The sequence below is a fragment of the Amblyomma maculatum genome, chromosome 3 (assembly GCF_055883805.1).
Source record: "Amblyomma maculatum isolate TAMU_Amacu chromosome 3, ASM5588380v1, whole genome shotgun sequence".
Lineage (NCBI taxonomy): Eukaryota > Metazoa > Arthropoda > Arachnida > Ixodida > Ixodidae > Amblyomma > Amblyomma maculatum.
The window spans coordinates 27088564-27109271 of NC_139346.1; the positions used below are offsets into that span (position 1 = coordinate 27088564).

The 20708-nt window shown below is 45.5% G+C and overlaps 1 protein-coding gene across 1 annotated transcript in view; it reads left to right on the forward strand.

Annotated features, from left to right (window-relative positions):
* The first annotated feature begins 7071 nt into the window (after nt 1-7071).
* The window catches only part of LOC146194395 (glucose dehydrogenase [FAD, quinone]-like), a 75163-nt gene continuing 61526 nt past the window's right edge, over nt 7072-20708 (forward strand). Inside the window, exon 1 of the mRNA XM_084596049.1 lies at nt 7072-7195. Within this exon, the coding sequence (XP_084452175.1) occupies nt 7072-7195 (124 nt within the window). The remainder of the gene's footprint in view (nt 7196-20708) is intronic.

Genomic DNA, 20708 nt, shown 5'->3' on the forward strand with positions numbered 1-20708 from the left:
AGCATTCAATGTAAATGTAAGGACAAGTGAGGCTTTACATAATTTCCAGAGGACGCATGCATATGTAATAGTCATTTGCAACTCATCCATATGTGTCATTTAGTAACTCAAATAGCATCTGCCTTGCAATGAAAACATGCCGCTAGGATGCTACATGTGCTGACCATCTTATGCTTGTAGAAGTACTTGCTGTAGGGCCAATGGAGCGGCGCAAGGACATGATAACAGGAAAAGAAGATGGAAAGAAAGGGCGCCTTTAAATCCCTCTTTTTTTCCTTTGATCGCGTTCTTGTGCTGTTTTATTGATCATGTTATGCTGGGTTACTATTTCTTGAATGCGTAACGGCGCCCTCGCTTCACTGCCACTGGAAGGTTCTAGTCTGTGCCTGGTTCAATAGCCCTTAGTTTAGATCGCCCCACCTGATTCTGCTCGCCAGTAGAGGTCATGCTGCATGATATGTCACCCTGTCACGTGTTAGATGCGTGTAGGTTTCTATATGCATTCCTGATTGTATTCTTTTGTATTTTTTTCTTTTTCCTGTGTTCCAAAGCTTCTTTTTAGATGTTTTCAGGATCATGCAGAAATTCTTGATAGGCTTCATGGATGCGTTAATACCTACGCTGCAATGTGTTCGTTTCCTTCTCTGTCATTGTCATTTTTGTACTTGTCATTTCCCCTCATTCACTTTCCAGGCCTTTGGGTTGCATTAAATAACAAAGGCCAGCACTACTGCTTCTTGTGCGCCTTGTTTTTTGCTTTTCGTTTCAACTTTGTTCCTCTTAAAACTGGATAGAGACTAGTCCATGCAGTTTCACGCTTGGCAGAGCCTGTCTGCTTTACTGTATAGTCCCCAGGGGGACTGTTGCAATGTAGCAGTGATACATAGTATTACGCACAACATATAATAGTGATAGTCGTACCGTGTAAACTAGCTGTTTCCCCTTTGAGCAGTGTGGATGGCCATTTTGCTGGGTTCTTGTCTGTCATAAATTGAATAAATAGATAAGTTGGCAAAACACTACTCTTGCTCACTCATTGCAATTATGTTTTCGTCATGCATGCAGCCTTGTACTGTAGTCTCACTTCTTCACACTTGTGCAGTGTTGCATGTGCAGACAGGCTCTGTAGAATTTCCTATACAAAGGGGTCCCTGCCATGGGTGTATACAGTGAGAGCTTCATTTAGAGGGACATTATAAAATTAGGCCAGTGAGCTCAACAGGGAAAGATAAGTACATTGCTCTGAAAGGACACATAACATGCTGTAAGGGGCTGTGTTCCAGAGTCATGAAGTGCACTAAGCTTTCGGTCAGTCCGAGATTGCTAATTAGGTACATGGTGTCGCAACTGCATGAATGGTCACTTGACAACCATATCTGTGGAGTACTTAGAAGCACTGCAGTGATTTTAAACGTGTGTAACATGGCTTTTTTGAGATCTCAGGCTCTTTGTGTTGCCTGATAGTAATACTGCGCTGCTCTGGTTTAAGCCAGGAAATTCAAATGGGCAAAAGATATTTTATCCATATTTCTGCATGTCATACCATGAACAAAACATCAATTTTGCCTTCTGTAGGAGCAAGCTTAAGGTGTTATATGCATATCCCTAGTTGTAGCATCTCGCATCTGTGCTACCGGTATAGTGAACATTGAAGCCAGAAAAAAAATGTTCATCCTCCCAATTTTGGTTTTCCTCAACATGTGGTTCTTGCGAAGTAATTTCCATTTTTTTTTGCTACACTAAGCAGCATCATTTAACCTTCTCAAAAATAATCTGTTCATGCAGGTCAAGGCTATGAAAGGTAATGTGGTTGTGCGACAGGACCTCACCCGAATTATCATGCTCATCATGCTCTACAGGGTTGACGCTATCGAACCTTCATGGTTTATTCTCAAGGAAACTTGTTTTAAAATTCATCTTGCTCAGTTGCAACTCATTATTTGAATTCATCTTCCCCTCAGTGTGATCAAGGGCCCTGCCCTGATAAAAGTGTGCAAGTACCTGTACATAGTTGTATCATTGCAAATGGGAGAATGTTGCAGCGATCTTTGACTGACATCGATAGTATATTCCAATTTGGGCTGTCTGCTCATTATTGGAAAGTTTGTGGAGGTATAATGAACCTTCTTTTCATAGATTTTGTTAGGATCGATATTACAGAGTGGCAACCTATGGTATAGAAGTACGAGAAACGTGAATGACGAATGAAGGTAGGAATATTTTCCAAAAGACACCGAAACTGCTGCACATATAACCAATTTCTAGGAAATGTGCACGTCACGTTACGCACAAGGTGGGATAACAATGCCGACTCGCCTCGAATGGTTTAAGACGGTGGCGAGACACGCTTGCTTTTTCGTTTGAAGCGCACGTCAGCGACACTTCTCACGCACTGGGCTGAGACAGTCAAAGCTTTTGTGTCGGCGGGGAAATTCCCAGCGGCTTGTTGTTTCACTCTCTGCTTCTAAAACAGCGCTATGAAGGACCTGTCTAAAATGTGCCTCACCATTTGAGGACTTCTTCGCCGATGGAAACCTTTTTTTGGTTACGAATCAAACAATCCTTCCGTTCTCTTTTAGCGGTGCGCAATTTCGTGTGAGCTATTCTCAATCGTATCCTTTACACAATAGCAAACGCAAGGGGGCGCCCCATATGGGATACCGTATTGAATAATACATATTGCAGCATACAACCAGGCCGCAAGTAATATCGAACTGCGGCTGGCTGTGCCAGTGTTTCACTTGCCTACGGTCTTGCTAAACATTTTGCGATGCTTCTTCTCTCAACGGTAGGTTATATTTCGGGCTTTTTTTTAATAGAGATGTTTTTGCCGCAGCCCGAATTCATCTGTCAAAAAAAAAGGAGTCGTGACAGAAACAGTGTTTTGTTTTACTAGCGGAGAAAGTGAGCGCAATGACCACTGAGAACAACAAGCCAAATTTCAAAGGCGGATAAAATGGTACATTAACCTTGACATATTGCTCTGAATGCTTCTTATCCATGTCCTAAGGTATATGAGCGCTTCGTTTTAACGGGAAACGAGTAAACAATTCGCAGGAGTTGATTATGGAACAAACGCTTCGGAGAGAGCCAGTGTAAGTATATGAAATCAAAACAGTAAGGCTTGATCTGTTTCTATCCCGTCCTGATTTTCATTAACTTTGCGCTAACAGGTTGATGCAAGGACGTATTTCTCCAACTCTGGAAAACGGCTGCCGCGGTGAATGAGGTCACTGCCGCGGTTCCGCATTCAGCAGCTTAATTCCGTTGGCAAACTGAGCAAACGCGTCAGAGCTGCAGCCCAAAGTGCGTCTGTGAGAGGAGTTTCAGAGACTGCAGTTATCACTCTTCCGTGGCTGCAGAGGTATATGACGAAACAGGGGGTGTGCATAAAAATGTACGAATAAGCACTATCCAAATTCATAGGAGTATATTTTCAATTTCCGTCGTCGAATTACATAACATATTACAATACTTAAACGATAAACGATGCCGAAATAATAGCATCATAAAGCTAGTGTCTGACGCGCTCTAAGCCTACTAGTTCAAATTCATAGGCTTTCATGCTTTTTTTATGCTTTGAATGTTGACTGTATCCAGCGGGTTCCGTTGGCTGACGGCGGTTGTTTTTGATGCCTCGGTGGGCTTAGAATTCTACATTTTGTAGGCAGCACATTTTTTGTTCTACTTGGTCTGGTGAAACCATCCAACAACTTTATTTATTTCACAGGTTTGGCCGTACATCCTCACTGAACTGCGTCAATGTTGCGTCAAGAGCAAACATTTTATGCTTCGGGACGGCGCTTGCGTTATGCGTTTCTGTGCGATAGGAGCCGATACCCTTGGCTGTGATTTGTATAATTACGCCTCAGAAATTGTTGGCACCGATGTTATGTTTCATCCGCGTGGTTGATATATTGCGAAATTTCGAGAAAGTCTCCCCACGTCGAGCCTTGCCTCGTATCCTCCGTAATGAATGCGGAGTGTCACAGCACGCGTGGTGGCTGCACGTGAGCCACATTTATTTCAACGCTTTCCCACCACTGAGGTGTTAACAACCTTGGCCTTCAATGCTGTAACTTGGTTAACGTGCTACGCGTCGCTTCATTGTGAGTTCTTGCTATGTCTTACCTTGGCCGCGTCTAAGCTCTAACGCCGTACGGTGGACTAAGTGTCGTATCATACGCACTTTTCGCTTTGGGCCCTCGTTTACGTCTGACGATAGTTGGTACAAACTTGTAAAATTATTTAGCGAGACGACCTTGGCAACGTTTCTGGTTGCGTCTTTGTTATTGTCTCTTGTCCTTCTGTCCTCTGAGGGCAGTTTCAATGTAGGGACACCGCTAAAGGGTTGTAGATTTTATGCGAATCGTATATAGCTTGTACGGCCAAAAAGCCGTCGTCGTTAGAGTGGACGAAACCGAAATTGAGCAAAACGGTGTCCGAGAAATATCACCTGATTTGACCACGGGACGCCACCGTTATTTGTGCAGCGTTCAGGGTGGTGTCATTAGATTACGTTTTCCGTTTATCGTCCACCTGCTAGTTAAGTTCGAGGATTTCGTTGTGACAGAGGTTCGAATCGACGACACCTTCACCCCTGACAAGTGTAGAAGTCGCTTGAGAGGGGAGAGAGACACTTTGCCTTTACTTCGTCAAAAGTCAACTTAAACAGGAAATATTTAAATAATCGCTCAATTAAGAGAGGGTGTTAAAGGCCCTATCTCGTGTATTCTTAAGACGAAGCCTGAGTGTCCCCCTGATTCAAACCACCAAACCGTGTACAACTTGATAAAGCAAGCAAATCATGCTTAACAGGTATTTTGCTTTTATAACTACTTGCAAGCCATTTTTGCTCAAATGTAGAGTTCTGAAGCTTGTCATGGAGCTCCGCGAACGTTTTACCGTTTTGTGAACCGGTAAAAAAAGATCAATTTCATCAAAATAAAGAGTGAAGGATGAATTTGCTCCTGGACTACAACAGTCAAGGGGGAATCCTTTTTTCCTTGGCTTTATGGCGAGCCTAATTCTTGCTCAAGTCAAAGTTTAAAACAGACAGCTTTTTGTTTGCTACAGCTACACAATGGCAACGCCAAAGAAAAGAGCTGAGGCAAGGGACAGAGCCCAGATATCTGTTTTTCAGTTGAAGCTAGAATGACAGCGACTTGTTCTTATATGATGAGGCCTATCATGATAGTGAAATAGCTTATTCGCGGCAAGATTATTTATCATATTTTTGAGTCTTTGTTTATAGTTTTGACTGAAAGAAACAAGAAAGGAAAATTCTTCGGGACTCGTGTCTGTAACTCTTGTCATAACCCAGTGCAATAAATGCAGTTGGTTATTTTTATACGCATAATAGTTGCTTCTAATTGGGGTTGTGTTAACGGAGCTTCAAGACCGTTTGTACTAAAGCATTCCAAAATGAGCAAAACAGATTAGCCCGTTTTATTTTGTTCGCTCTCTGTACGTAAGCACACTATCATCACAGGTACAGGAACAAGTAGACCGTCATTTTGCACAGCTGTGGCCGCACCTGCATGCACGTAAAAAATGAGTGAAGAGCGGGAGGCGTTAGAAATGAGAGATGTGGTGAAAGAAAAACTATCTGCGTTGTACATCTCCCGTATTCATTAGCAATGAGGGCGCATGCCTAATGAAGGATTCTCTGAAAATGTCGATTTTCCTGATGTAGATATACGATTCTTTGAAACTCCTCCGAACACAGGCATGGGCATCGATTGGTATTGCGGGCGGCACCTGCTGGACGTCGGAGATAATAGTCGGGCTCGAGTTTGCACAACAATGAATTGAGCAGTGGGTCGACATTCACGCCTGAAGATTGGCATTCAAACCTCAAGCGGTCTATATCCGCTCGGCTGTCGGCGGGAGCCTCCTTTGCTCCTCTGTATATTTCATAGCCGCGAACGGTGACAAGAGTGGACGCAAAGATCTTTATCAAAGGCGGGCGTGACGCCGTTTGCCGCTCTTTGGGACACCCGCTTTTCCTGCTCCGCATCAGCGAGTTGGGAGTCGGGCAAAGAATAGAGAGGAAGGATATCATTTATGGCCTTCTTAGGCCGACCACATTACGCGTGTCCGCGGACGGAATGCTGCTCAAGGATTGCCCCGACAGCGGGCGGAGGCTCATTGTCCGCGGGCCGCAGCTCCGTGACTGCTGCTGCGTCCACGAAGCAGGGAAGGGAGGATGCTCAAATGAGGGGGATAGCGAGAGAGAGGAATACAGTGAAAGCTTAGATGTGGGCACATTTCTCGGGAAGAGAATAATTGAGGATTGTCTAGCCACGTAAGAGACTGCGAGAACTCGCGGGAGAGAAGACGAATGCTCGCACAGAGAGAAAGAGATGGAAAGGGAAAATAAAAAAGGGCAAGCGCGAGAGGTTCACTTCAATGAAAGAAGGCCAACTTTTTACTTAAAAAGCGGGGAACGGAGTAGGGGTGAGAGAGAGAGAGAGAAGAGGGCAGCGCGTGCATAAGTGTTTGTTTAGTGAAGGGAAGGGCAGTGATCATGTTATATAGGCTGCCATGGCTCGCTGGCCCGCGGTCCGTTGCCCACCACGTGCGTCCCGAAGCTGGCTCAATAGCCGGCGCTAAAGCGTTTGAGCGTGCGGGACCTTCGCCGCACGAAAGGACTTCGATTCAGAAGCTGTGACCGCGACATCGGTCTTCTCGACCAGCTGACGCTACCTCCTCCATCCCCAGGAAACGTGGGAATATCGCCGCTTTTTCTCTCTCTCTCTCCGTAGTGGCGCTGTATTGCTCTCTGTGTTTAAATTTCTGCGAAGGGTGCGCATCGGAGAGAGAAGTAGACCTTGAGGGCACAACAGTCGGCGCGACTTCAACACCCGCAGACATATTCGGGTGGCTGTGGCCTGTGTGAACACTTCAAGGCTCTAGGATTAGAAGACGCGTAACCCTGGAATAAGTGCTTGTGTGCCGCAAACACATATTCGAACATATCGTAACCGCACTATCGCTTCGGGCTGGTTCTTCTGCTTCCTACGTCTTTCTGAGCCTGGCGAGTACGCATCACTGTTAGTGAGCGGCACCATGCTGACCAAGGCGGACATCCTGGCCGTGACGCTGCTCTTCACGCATCTCAAGGTGGAGCAGCAGCCGGAATACTTCGACATCTCACCGCCGGGCATGTACAAGGAATACGATTACATCATAGGCAAGTAGAACCTTTCATCCCTACTCGAGGCCGACAAACCGAAGAAGCAGGATTTCGTTTCTTTGCGCATTCGAAATTTGGCTTGGGCTTATTAGCTGCGGCAGATGCTTCTTCAGCGGAGCAATTGCGATCGGCTGGTATTTACATTGGCGCGGTGGCCAATGTGATATTAGTTGAGCACAAAGTAATGCAAATTGAATCTGTACGCATTCCCTCACTGAAAATGTGGAAGAAAGGAATAGTCGACAATGTCGCTTATACTCCCAGATTTCTTATCATATAGAAAACACCTTTTCTGGGCGGCGTCTTTCCAAGAGAGAAAAGTGCAGATTTTTGTTTCATAGCTAGCCTAGAAAAACACTCCACTATGGATTGCATAATACGGAAGTAACAGTCAACTAAACCGGCTATTGTTAATTAGCCTCTCAGGAAAGGGCATTGCTAAACAGAGAGGCATCTAGGGGTGAAGGAACAAATGGAATTTTGGCAGGCCATTATGAAATATCGTGGTGGGACTTAGTTTAATTGAGCGGTTTGGTGGCCTAAAGCCAGAGCTACTATGAGCAGCGCTCTGGTGGCGGGCTCGGTAAATTTCGACCACCCCAGATTTTTTAACGCGCATTGCAATCGTACAGAGCGCGGGCACACTGCTATTTGCCTCTATCTAAACGCGGCCGCCGCAGTGGGACCCAGACCGCATTCTTAGGATCAACAGCCGACCATCATAACAAATGAGCCACCTCGGCTGAGCTGAACACGATGAAAACATCCCAGAATATCTATATGGCGCGCTCACTAGCTAACAACACGCCGCCTTGTGCAAAAGCGTCATTACAAGAAATAGAAAACGACTGAGTTTTGCTGCGCTTGGTAACAATCAAAGAGACTCCTGTTTATTCATAACAACTGGCGTTTTAAAGTAGGACTGCCAAAAAGGCAGGCTTTCTTTAGAGTTTCAAGAAAGTCACGCGGCCGTTGTTTAATTCCTTTCTTAGCTCACAATTTTTGTGTACAAAATTGAGACCGAACGCCACCTGGGAAACGACACTTAAACATTTATATAGGACAAAGTGGTCTCATCGGTAACTGATAGAGAGGCCAGCTATAGCTTGATGCTTTAATAGTATTAGGCAATTTCTTATCACTAATAATTTGGTTTCTTTCCTGTTCATATGAAAGCGATAACTGAAGGGCGGCTTCCTTGTGCATATGCCCGTTGAACGCCCACAATTTAATGTAAAGACTTTTGACTTCACAAAAACGCGAAAGCGAATTCGACCACACGCTCCGAGCATAAAGATACTCCTTACTCTTAGCACGTTTATTTCTACGGTGTGCCGCGACGTGCTCAAAGCCTCATTCCGTGTCTGTGCGATGCTCTTGGAGGGCTCTTGTTATCCACAAAACAACGTAGTGGTCTTTTTTCGCCGCGAGCAGCACCGGAAAAAAGAAAACATGCAGGACTAACTAACGTCTTATGAAGGAGATCTGTTTCCTGCGTGAATTCTGCCGGCTAGAGCTGGATCGTTTTCAAGGAAAGTGCGCGAGCACTGATGAGGAGAGCTGAAGTTTTGTATATTGTTTCATAAAATTTTCATAGAACAGTCCTAATAAAAGCCATAACTATGAAACTTGGTTTCAGCCTTCGCTATAAATGCAACCTTTGCTCACTGATAGTAAGGAGAATTACAGTTTGCAATATATTGTATATATTTGTTTTAATTTCTCGTACTCATACATATTTTTCTCGAAGTACACTGGGTCACGTGTTCTGAAATTTTATGATAGAATAGAAGCAGTTATGCTGTACTAAGGCTGCTATAGAATTGATAGCGTTTTGCAAGAAAACACATATTTTTTCCTCCTATAAAAGATTTAACTGATATGAACAAAAACTAACTCAACCCATTGATTTTACTTGCAAACATGCAAAACATATTTATTGCCATCTCATCAACATTTCTTGCCCCGCAGGTGCTGCGAGAAAAGTGCTAAAATATTTAATTATTCTTTTCTGAGAAATTCAGATTACACCTCTGAGAAAACTCTCACATTTACACTCGACATGACCATTTACAAGAATGCAAAAAGCTTTTCACTATTTCACAAGTGTAATTTTCTTAAGGCTAAATAAGTTCTCCTGGTGGTGAAATACAAAACGCGATTTTTTTTTTTACATAAAAGAAAATAAGAAGAAATGCTATCAGTATGCAACCTTTTCGCCCAACGTCACCATAAAAAACGATCCCAAAACATGTTTTAGATTGCAATCACCTTAATGTGAAAGATAAAGGAATGCTTTTTGAAAGGTGGCAACTTGTAACAGTCTCAACTTTATCAAAACAAATTCTCAGCGCACCTTCAGAATAGGGAAACACAGTACTAGATGCTTCAATTATTTGAGAATATCGATGCCGACGTAGCCATATGGGCATTCCTCCTATTTTCAGCAGACTGCACTGTCTGCCCATTCTATTTATTTTTGGCACTTCTTTACTAACTGCAGAGGCGCATCATTGCGCGAAATGTGTTCTACGTAAGTAACTAACTAATATGGCCTAACTGGCGCCGTTAATCGGTAACTAGACCGAGGCACGGGCTGTTGATGCTGCATTGTTCTCTCTTGGCCTTCTTTGAGGTGCTTCGTCCATTTTGTCCGTGACCATGAAGAGTCTTGGTGTCTGGAGAGAGCGCGTATCACGCACCCGGGAAAGTAAGGAGGGCGAGCATAAAGCAGTTTTCCTAGGCCTTGTTTAGCTTGTTTTGCATAGTTACGCAAGAAAATCGACGTTAACCTGGAGGGGAGTACGTTTGTTCTGCTACAGCGTGTGTCTGGCAACCATGCAGATTCTGTGGCGCTTCGTCATATACTGTACACCGTCCAATAAGAACATCTAGAGTGTGTAAAAGAATGAGCTTACATTCTTGTTCTGAGAAAAGCGGAAACGAAACTTTATAATTGATGGTAACTGAAGGCACCTGCCTTGTCTCCTCGGTTGTTGCGTTAAATGCGCGCCTCTTACTTATTTTCGTTTTACTTTTCGTAAGACACTGCAAAGACTGAAGGTGTGGCTAGGAATGCTTTATAATTCTCCGCCTCGATTAGAACAATATTGCTGGGTCTTATTTAATTTATCTACGTTGTGAACGTTGTTGAACTCGCATTTTAGAACGCTACTTGCCGTGTTCAGTACCCTAACGGAAACGCTGGACGCACTATTTGGCCTGCAAATATTTTTCTATTTTTCTTCAGCCAATTTTACTTCATACGCCGCGGACAAATATAAAACTCTTGTTCTTCTGTTCAAACCCGAGCAGTTACTGCGTAGTTGAGAAACGGGCAGCTAGTCAGGCGGGGGCAGCTGTACACTGTGCCTTGTCTGCTTCGTGGAGAAGTTTTTTTCGCCGTGCATACTGAAGCGATGCTCTACTGCGCCCAATGCGCTATCGTTCTAAAACTTTGCACATGTATGGCGGAATGGCGAAGCACGAAAGCAAAATGCATATGGTTGCGTAGTCAAGGCTGAGATGTGGCGGACCTTGTCGGAGTGTTTTTGGCCCTCGTGGTTCGACATTCTGAGAGATGCGACACAACTTAGTATTCCCCGGCCTTGCTTTCACGTTCCTTAATGGCCATCTTTTGAGTAAATCTGTCCGCCTAATGAGTATCATGAGCAGGAGATCCAGAGGAGCAACAGAGTTAGCCCCATTATATGCGCTGACTGCCATTCTCGGTCGTGCATAAGTACATGGCTTTCCGAGCTGCCAAGGGCACAGCTGCCCATGGTGATCGTCTCTGGCATCGGCAGGGTTGAAAGCTGCGCAGGACTGACAAAAGACTTTCGCATCAGGAAACCAGGCGCAAGTAAGGGTTAAAGCAAGCTGCACTAACTGAGAACCGGCGTTGTATCCGTGCCATAATGCCTTGACGACGTTGCACGTTGTGTACTGTTACGCCAAATATATCCTTCGCTCTTGCTTCGGGTTCAATAAATGTTGAGAGAACTAGACGTACATGCAGTTTCTAAAAAAAAAAATGCTCACTTTCGGGAACGGCGAGAGAGTTAAACATATGTCAGTGTTGAAAAAAAAAAAAACAGGAGTAAAAGTGTCCAGCCCATTCCGCTGGTTGGCACAAGAAGGTACCAGAACCAACGCTGGCTCTCTCTCACGCGTTACGCGCCCCTCTCACAATTGTTACAGTGGTCGTAAGGACTTCAGAGCCAGTATAACGAGTCCATCAGCGCCCACTGGAGCGTCTCTCGTGCGCTTCCCTCCCACCGCTCACAAAGACCGTCGCGAAATTCATTCGGGGGATAAGGCGCCGCATCCTCTTTAATGAGCGTCACGTGAGGCAAGCTTTCTATGTGTGCGCAACTGCGCTCGTTTACCTGCGGTGGTTTAATCGTTGTGTGTGTGATACAGAGAGAATGATTTGCCTAGTACGGTCGCAACGAATGCGTCGATGTTTTTTTTCTTATTTCTTTTCCGGACGCAGTCATTTCACGGGAAAGTGACAGTGAGGGGTGTGCCTTCGTTCATCAGTTCGTTTTGAGCAAGCGGAGCAGTGGGCAGATATTAAAGGAGGCTTATGTCCACATAGCCGTCACTTTGAACTGGACTGAGTACTGCGAGCTGCTTCCAGATACAGGCACAGCCTTTGTCAGAGATACACATTCTGCAGCCTTTTTTTACCTTGCTGCGCGGCGCATAATGCTTCGCCGCAGTTCCAAACCGACAACAGATCTCTTCCTCTTTCACATGCGACTACAATGGATGCGGTACAGTCTCTCTTATGGTCGTTTTAAGTAAGGTTCTTGGACAGCATATTTTATAAGAGTAAAGCGTATATGCATTTTCAGGCTTTCTATGTTTCTCCGCATTTTGCAGTTTCAAGCCTGCTTTCCTTCCCTTATTTCGGGTTGTATGATAAGAAATATTTTATGTGAATGTAGGAAATGAGGCAGTGATTGCTGCTGTATAAGATTGCAGTTGCTGAGAGGAGTTCGATCTGTAACTTCTCTTTGATGAAAAAAAAAAACAACGCAAAGCTACTTTCATGCGTCTGTCCGTATAATGCGAAAGAAAGTCTTTACTGAATATCGAGGAATCAAAATTTTTATTTTAATTTTGTTCTTCCTAAAGTACTGGTTAGTTGAAAAAAGGAGACGTATGAATGTTTTCTATCTTTCAAATTCAATTATCGGTTCTCATAAATAAAGTTACAAAGACCTGCATCAGAAATATTTTAGGCATGCTAGAAGGCTTTTATGCATACAAATCTTATCTTGCTGCTTTATCGGCAATATATAGGTTCATTTCACATTACTTCATCGCACGAAAGGGGAAGTATCGTCAGCCATTTTTTGTTAGTCATGGGGGCGACGCTGCCCGCTCGTCGCATACCTAGCTGACGTGTGGTGGATTCACACGACGGACAAAATCGCGAAGCGCTATCGCGGTCTGTCATAACGTGACTATAATGAGCTTGAATATTCTAGCACTCTGTAGACGTGACCCTTATGTCAGCGATTTCCATTGCTTTGCTTCCGTCCGCGAGCAGCGTTTTTGCAGTTCCGATTGGTGCACGAACGACACTTTCATTTTGTTTTTATTTTTTGTAGCGGAAAGCTTTCCAGCCAAACCCAAGCATGTAGCGTAACATATATTGTACTAAAACGTCGGCTTTGAGGGACTGACTTGTATGGCCGCAAAGCAGGCATGATTGGGCGTACCGTTCATCTTTGCCCGACGCTTGTTTGTTGCGCAGCGGTATGTCTGGTCCCCACAGTCACAAAAAAAAGATAGCGAGAGAGCTAATTAGTCACGTGCAACCGCTTGGTGGTATTCGTCGCTTACCTCTAGCGCTTTAGCGTGCTTGCAGTTACGCTGCATAAGCTTCGGCTTTTAACACGTGCGGGAAACACAGGGGCAGCAGTCCAAAAGGTTCTCCCCCAATTGGGTTGAAAGTAGCATTTTTGTGAAGTTGTCATTGAGTAAGCACGATCACTGCACATACACAACCGCGTGTATATCATATTGAGCGGGACAGTCAGCACGGGCTTCGTAAGCAAAACGACACAGCAGAAGCAACAGTGCAAGACTCGCCACAGCAGGCGTCTCTCCCGAAAAAGTTGACAGCTGTACTGTTCTCGGCGATTTTACACCAGGACCTATTGCCGAATCCGTAGACAGCGCAGTTAGCCGCTATTGTAGCAGATTACAGGTTCACAGCACCTTGGATCTTCCGAACTACCCACATAAAATAACCTCAACAGACGACGACGATGATCAAGGCTATGGTGGACCAGAAGCGGAAAACGGCTTCATTTTTCCCGTCGTCCCCTGCGTGGTAGCCGACAATGAATACTACCTATACCTCATTCGCGGCGAAGCAGACAAATCGATTGCCTTTTATAAAACGGCTTATCTAAAATGGGAAAGTCACGACACCAAATAGAAAAAAAAAGCAATTTGTAGTTTTCGTGACTCGGAAGGTAACCTTCTCTCCCACAAATGAATGGATATGGTTTCAAAGGGATGCAAATATCAACCTGGTTTCTTCACTACGCAGGTGAGAGCCGAGCTTCGCGCGAGCCAAACTGGTGAGTTATGCGGGTGCACGAAATCGAGTGACGTCACGCAGGTGGTCGCTCCTCGCCATTATAAATTGGGACGTAGATTGGTACCCCCGCCAGATGTTAGCCTAAATAATAGAGAAGCTGTCGCGTGGCGACGGCTAATACGTTCATGAACCTGGTCTGGGTGTTTCAAGCGCTACCAGACCTTAGGGATAATGATCTGTGCAAGCACTGTGGGGTGAGAGGGACCAATCTGGGAGTGCCCACAATCTCCAGGGATAGGACAAAATATTACAAGTAGCCTGCGATACCCTGCTGCGAAGCGCGGGCCCTGCGATCCAGCACCGCACCGTCCATCTGGCGGAAGAGGCCGCAACAAGCCAAGGGCTACCTGCCAGCTTCTAATCCGCGGCGCAAGACTCCCCGTCTTCCCCGGCACGCGTGCCGGGGGCGGGTAATAGGACGCCCATTTCCGATGGAATTAAAAGTTGTGCAACCACCCAACCAATCGCCGCAGCCGTCGCCTGACCTTTCGGCGCGTCGCGCGCTACTGCGCATGTGCGTCGCCTTCGCCTCCTGGCCCACCGCTTGACTTTTCGTTGCAGCCGCATGTTTACCACAGATGCCCTGCGCGCTACTACGCATATGTAAGGAGACTATATAATGCGCTTGCCAGAGAATAGGCGTGCGCACTCGATATGGAAATGAAGGATGATGATGATGATGAAGAACATTTATTTTTAATATACAGGGAGGTTACGAGAGCGCTCCTTAAGGTGCCGCCCCTTACAATTACTTGATGGGTTCCCTCTTAAGCGAGCCCATTGGCGTCGGCCGCGGCCAGAGCCCGTTCGACCAAGGCTCGTTGCGCCGTCAGGTCAGAGCAGCCGAGCAGGGCCGCCTGCCAGTCTTCCCGAGAACTGTTGGCTAGAGGGGGGGGGGGGTTAGATTGGGGTTTTTTACATGCCCACGCCATGTGGAAAATGTACGAGGACATTTCCTCACAGTCCGGGCATTTCCCCGTGCAAGCAGAAATATTTTAATACTGCCGGGCACAGTATAGTTTCAGTGTAAATGTGATGGAGAATGCGCTCCTCCGTCTTTTTGAGGTGCTTGCAGAGCTTAGGATAGATTGCATGGTTGGATTGATAGAATTGACTTAATTCTTTGAAAGTGTAGGCGGGATTGGGTTCGGAGTCCGGATCGGTGGAAGATGAGGTTGGTGCCTGGAAAGTGAGCACGCCGGTGGCGGCATCGGCCGTTTCGTTTCCTTAGTGCCCCAAACGTGCGATTCAAAATTATTCGAAAAGCCTTATCCGCCCAACCGCCGCGCGCATACTCCGCGGCCGCACTCCAGATCACAAAATCCACCTAGTCTGGGTACCCACCCATGCGGGGAACTCTGGGAACAAAGGGGTCGACCGACTAGCGCGAGGTCTAACAAACCAGGCTGGAGGCTCCGCGGATCTATAGGCCTTCGCCGAGGCCTCCTTGACTTCTGCAGAAATCACTAACCTACACAGAGAGACGAAACGACGCTTCCCGCCTCCCCATCCTGACGTTAACAGAGCACAGGCCCCCATGCTGCGTAAACTTCAAATCCTATTCTCAGCTATTCGAGACTGGCACTGATTACGGACGGGGACTAAGACCCTATTTGCCGCGATTGCGGCAGTGCAGTAACGGCCATTTTGACACACATCCTTTGGAAATTTAGGGGAAGACCATCCGCTCGTATTTTACTGCCAGCTCCCTCCCAGGAGAGCTGGGACCACCTTCTTACGTGCTCAGACAGGAGTACGCAGCTGGCGTTTGTCTCGTGGGCCCAGAGCGTCGATCGGCCCCACCTGGGGGCCACGCAAGGCCGACATGCCTTAATGATTGCCCTTTTGGCAATAAAAGCTGTTTCTCTTTCTCTCGTTTCCCTCGAGGTCAGTGTGGAAGGGAAGAAGAGTGCGGCTGCTGCTACACTACGCAGAAAAGCTGAGAAACTGAATTCGTCCGATCCAGAAGTACTCGCTTGGGAGGTGGCTGCACAACAGCGAAAAAAATGATAAAAAGCCAAAGCTAAACTCCTAAACATATGTCATTGAATAATCATGTGCTAAGCTACAAAGCATAATCATGGCGTCAAACCAAGCATAACTGAAGTTTTTCGCTTTTATATCCAGGCTTAACCGGGCTATGCCACTGCCTAATTGTTTTAATGCTACAAAGGCCTTTCTAAAAAAATTGCCAGGCTTAGCTCAGCTTTGCCGGCATATACGTAGCGAGAAGTACGTTTCCCTGGATGAGCTTGTTGTGGTCATTCAAGTTTAACAATGAGAGCCAACTTTATTTAGGCCATAGGAGCCACTTTGTACCACTGAAGAGCGATGAGGCGAAAGCGTCTGTTCCGAGGTGTTCTGAAGCCCTCCACTACGGCACTTCTTTCTCTCTATATTCACTCCCACCTTCCTCCTTTTCCTTACGACTCGGTTAGGGTTTCTATCGGAGAATTGTGACAGATACTTTGCCTTTTCTGTAAACTGATTTTAAACGCCGCTGATGTGCGCTGGCTGCACTGAGTCTGCTTCTATATGCTGTGTGGTGCAACGTTCGAGGAAGCGCCAAATGAATGGCGCCACACGGACACCTGGATCGAATCACCTGGTGACATCATCACCAGTCTTACGTCATTACCAAATGTGACGTCATTAAGACGTCACTTCTAGTTTTTGGACATGACCGAATGTGACGGCATGATGACGTCACCGTGTGATAACGTTCTAGCCAGTCATTTTCATTACTCGTGACTACTTAGTCATGTCTAGTGCCGAATCAGTACTAGTTAGTCATTAGTTAGCACTGGTTAGTGACTAGTTAGTCATTAATTAGCACTGGTTAGTGACCACTTAGCCATCAGTGATTAGCACTGCACCCCTGATGCAGCTTGCCACATATGATGGAGTGGTGCAATCACGGCTCGGCCACTGCCACAGCGAAAAGGCGACTTTGCGGCCAATGTAGCTCTCGTTACAAAAAAGAAAAAATCCTCCAAATACGTAGCTATCGTGCCCAAGGGTCTTTTATTCAAAATATTATTGGCACTTAGGATTAATACCGATTCGGCTACTAGTAAAAACAGGTTATTTAGATGCCCGGTCACTATCAAGTGAGGGGAACGATGCTGCTCACGCGATTGCTCGAGCGCTTCTCCCCGGAGGTATCACTGAATCGTCCGATTCTGCGGCGCCAGGCCTACAATTCCGTTTTTCTCTTATGCGGAGATCATGAATCATTTACGCCTCGGCAGGAGGGCACACCCGGGACCCGCCAAAGGTCTCGACAGATCTGAGGAGGGCAACCTTAGACTGCTCCAAACCGGTTCTTTCCTAAATCCCGCTATAGTAAACTACGTGGATGCGACATTCAGGGGTAGGTGCGAAATCTGCGGACAGTACGTCGATGTATAGCTTTTGGTGTTGGCCTCTCAGCGTAAGTAAAATACAGAAATTATGTCAGCCAACCGAGGAGGGCTGAGGGGCAGTTCTTTCCGACTCGGACCTGGAGGCCCTTCTGCAGAGAGCGCGGGCAGCTTCGGCAGCCAATGGTGACCTGGAACAAGGACTGCCGCATAGTGAGAGAGCAGTTCTTGATGAGTGTCTTCTACGCCTGATAGTGATTATCCTGATGCAGGCACATTCAATATTGAACCTGCAAAACTCGGGCATTTTTTTTTTTTGCAAATCTGTCGAAGGCTGCAAATACTATTCCGTTATAGAGTGCACGACTCCCACCATCTTCATGAGCATAGGCGTTAACACAGGTGGTGACGTTTTTTATTTTTGTTTTGCCGAATTTCTAGCAACACATTCACCTTCGAAGCAGAACGTCATGGTTTCATAAATATTCCCGTGCCTTCCTTACGGATCGCCGTGTTTCGTTGTAAAAATTGCTAAGCGTTCACTTTGATTTTGCACATCAGCGTTTTGGCACTTTAAATCAAATAAAAAAACCGTATTGATGTTTTGCATGGGAAATTTATATTTGCATCTTTTGGCAGGCAAAACAAATTTCAACAGGATAAATAGGTGATTTGCCTTAGCATTCGAGACAAGCCGATGGACTCAATTGAATCGTATGAGTCCTTGCTTTTACTAGATGCGTCTTATAGTATACGCAGTCTCAATGCAGATAAAAGAACAACTCTTTCCAGGCATTATTCTCAGTAAAATTTCATTTTCTGGTCTTCTTTTTGTCGAGTTCCACTGTTTATCTGAAAGCAAACAAAACGCGTAAGATTTAATACATCCCAACATACAAGGACAGCTTTTAAGTGCATGGCGGGGCAGCATATCCTCTCTGATGCGCGCAACGCCGGACGTCGACGCACAAGGTGCCCTTCCGAAATTATCCTGTTTTGTCTTTACCTGAAATCTTGTTTGCGTTCGCTTCTAGTTTATAATAGATTTATTTTCATCAACAGTGGTCCTTTGGTCGCTAGGATCCCGTACAAGCTGTTATCAACGTCCCTTCAAGAAAGTGGCCAAAATGCGGTGCAGTGCCGCTAGTACCACGGCCGCTCGATGTGCGCTGCCATCGAGCGGCCGTGCTAATGCATTCGTTTGACTGGTGGCATTCAAGTGTCTAAATATAGAATTCTTTCTCATCACGTTGTTGAAACTCAGATATCTACTATGGTGCACTGGAACTCCTCGTTTGTACTCTTGGTTTGAATGTAAACTAGAGTACGAGGAGAATTCTCGGAAAAATGGAATAGATGCCGTGAATTTTTGGAGATTATTTTTCTGGCTGTTTCTTTGGTGTGCAGCAATTCTTGGATTTCTTGACCGCTGCCATTAGCCGCAAGCACATTTATATTTTTCGCTAGTATCATATTCCTAATGATAATCCTGGTATTGAAAAGTCTATGTGATTGGAAGAGAAATAATGCGCTCCAAAAATTAATTCGTTTCTTGTGCGCAAAGTTTGATAACGTTTCTATGAATTGAGTCATATTTTAAAATTCTGAATGAAGTGTAAATCTTGAACCTCTAAGAAGTGGAAACATTATGAAACCCCTGTCACTGTCGCCGACTTGAGACTTCGTAAATGAGCTATGTTGTATTTTTATTGCACTCGAAAGTTCAGTTAGTTCGTTTGTGCGGTGTGCAGTTTGAAACGACATCGTAGCTATTACAAAATGATCAGCTTAATGTTTGCCACGGACGTTAATAGCTCCTTTGTAACTTTACATGTAGAATTCATGCAGTAACAATTGGAACAATTTTATATATTGAAAGCGATAAAGCCCAACCTACAAAACTAAAAAAAATATGTTATTGTCACAACATTCAGAACTTCTGTGCAGGTTTTGACGGTGAAAACGTTGTGATAACCGCAAACCTTTTTCTAATCCTATCAACATTTCGTGTAGTTTCAACAGAAACTACAGAAAAATAGTAGGTTTCAAAAAAACTACTGAATATTTCGTGAAATTTTAGACAAAGTTTTGTAGTTTTTCCGACTAGAAAGGATTGACCATGGCAGCAAAGTTAGCTAACTTGGACCTGTTGGTTGGTTACTTATGCTAATTTCAGTGCAAAAATTTAGTTCTTATAGCAATTCTGACAAAGTATGTCTTACTAAGCCTAACAAAATCTACTCTTGTACGCATCGATGCATTGAAGTAAGTAAATGACACCATTTTCGCATTTTACCTTCTAACAAAAGTTGTTGTAGCTGTTATGACTATTATCTGAATGCATGATGCATACCTCACTAGGTTCTTATGTCGTGTATGCGTCTGTGTATATACGTATGTGTATTAGTTTTGGTATGTTAACAGACTGAAAAGCTACACATTTAGAGTGATCATGTCCAGTTCATTTCAAGCGACCAAGGGGGCACATGCACACAAGAAAAATTCTCTGTTTGAAGCATGATGCCTTATTAAGCATGAAACGCATACACAACAACAATATAGATTAAGTAGCCTCACTCAGTGAGCGAAAAGCTGTAAAAAACAAAAAAAGAAAATAAGAAGCGCGAAAGTTAGAGGTCCCCTAGGCACACGCTTACTGCATACACCCGCGATAACCATTTCCTCCTTCTTTTGCGTGTCATGTGGTAGCTGCGATTGGTTAATGGAACCCTACCCAATCCCCTTAAGAACATTTTCAATTCTAAACATGTTATTCCAGAAACGGTTAACGTTTACCTGTTCTCGCGGTTATGAAGACATTTCGATAATCATGCTGATCACACCCCTCGGGCCTACGTCGTGCCACTGCCTTTGCTGGAAAAAATTTCTTTTAGTACGCTAGTGTGGTTGAATCGCACACACAAAATATGAATGAAAGTGGTAGTTACAACCGTTGAACAGCATCTACTCGGAAGCACCTCGTGCGTAAATCTACTGCACGTGAAATTTATGGGCAGTCCCCGTGAACAAACAGGTTGCGCTTACCACACTGATACTGGCTCTCTTGACGAAACATTCCTTCACCAGAGGTACATACTTCGGTGAAATGCTCGTTTTAGAAACTCGCAGATCGCCTGGTTTTGTCCATCGCAAGTCTATAGTGCGCTTTTAGGTTTCACGTGTTGTGGCCCTAAGGCGCTTTTCTGTTGCCCGAGAACTCTCACTGCTCGTCACAACACACGCGCTCTGTGAACACGCTCGTCCGCAGCGACGCAACGGGGCACCTCCCCTTCCAGGATTACTGGCCAGTGCGCACTCGGATCCCGGCAGCTCCGGCAGCGCAGGTCCGAGTGGCCGTGTGCCCTTTCCCGCCAAGCGGCGCAGCAAGGAACGCTGGCGCTTTCGCGCGGTCGGCCTCTCGCCCCCCTCCCGAATGAATGGGGTGCTCGAATGGGTCCCCGTTTATCGGCCAAGGACGCCCTTTCCTCCCTCCGCTCTGAGGAAGTCCCCGCAGTCGCTGTAAGGA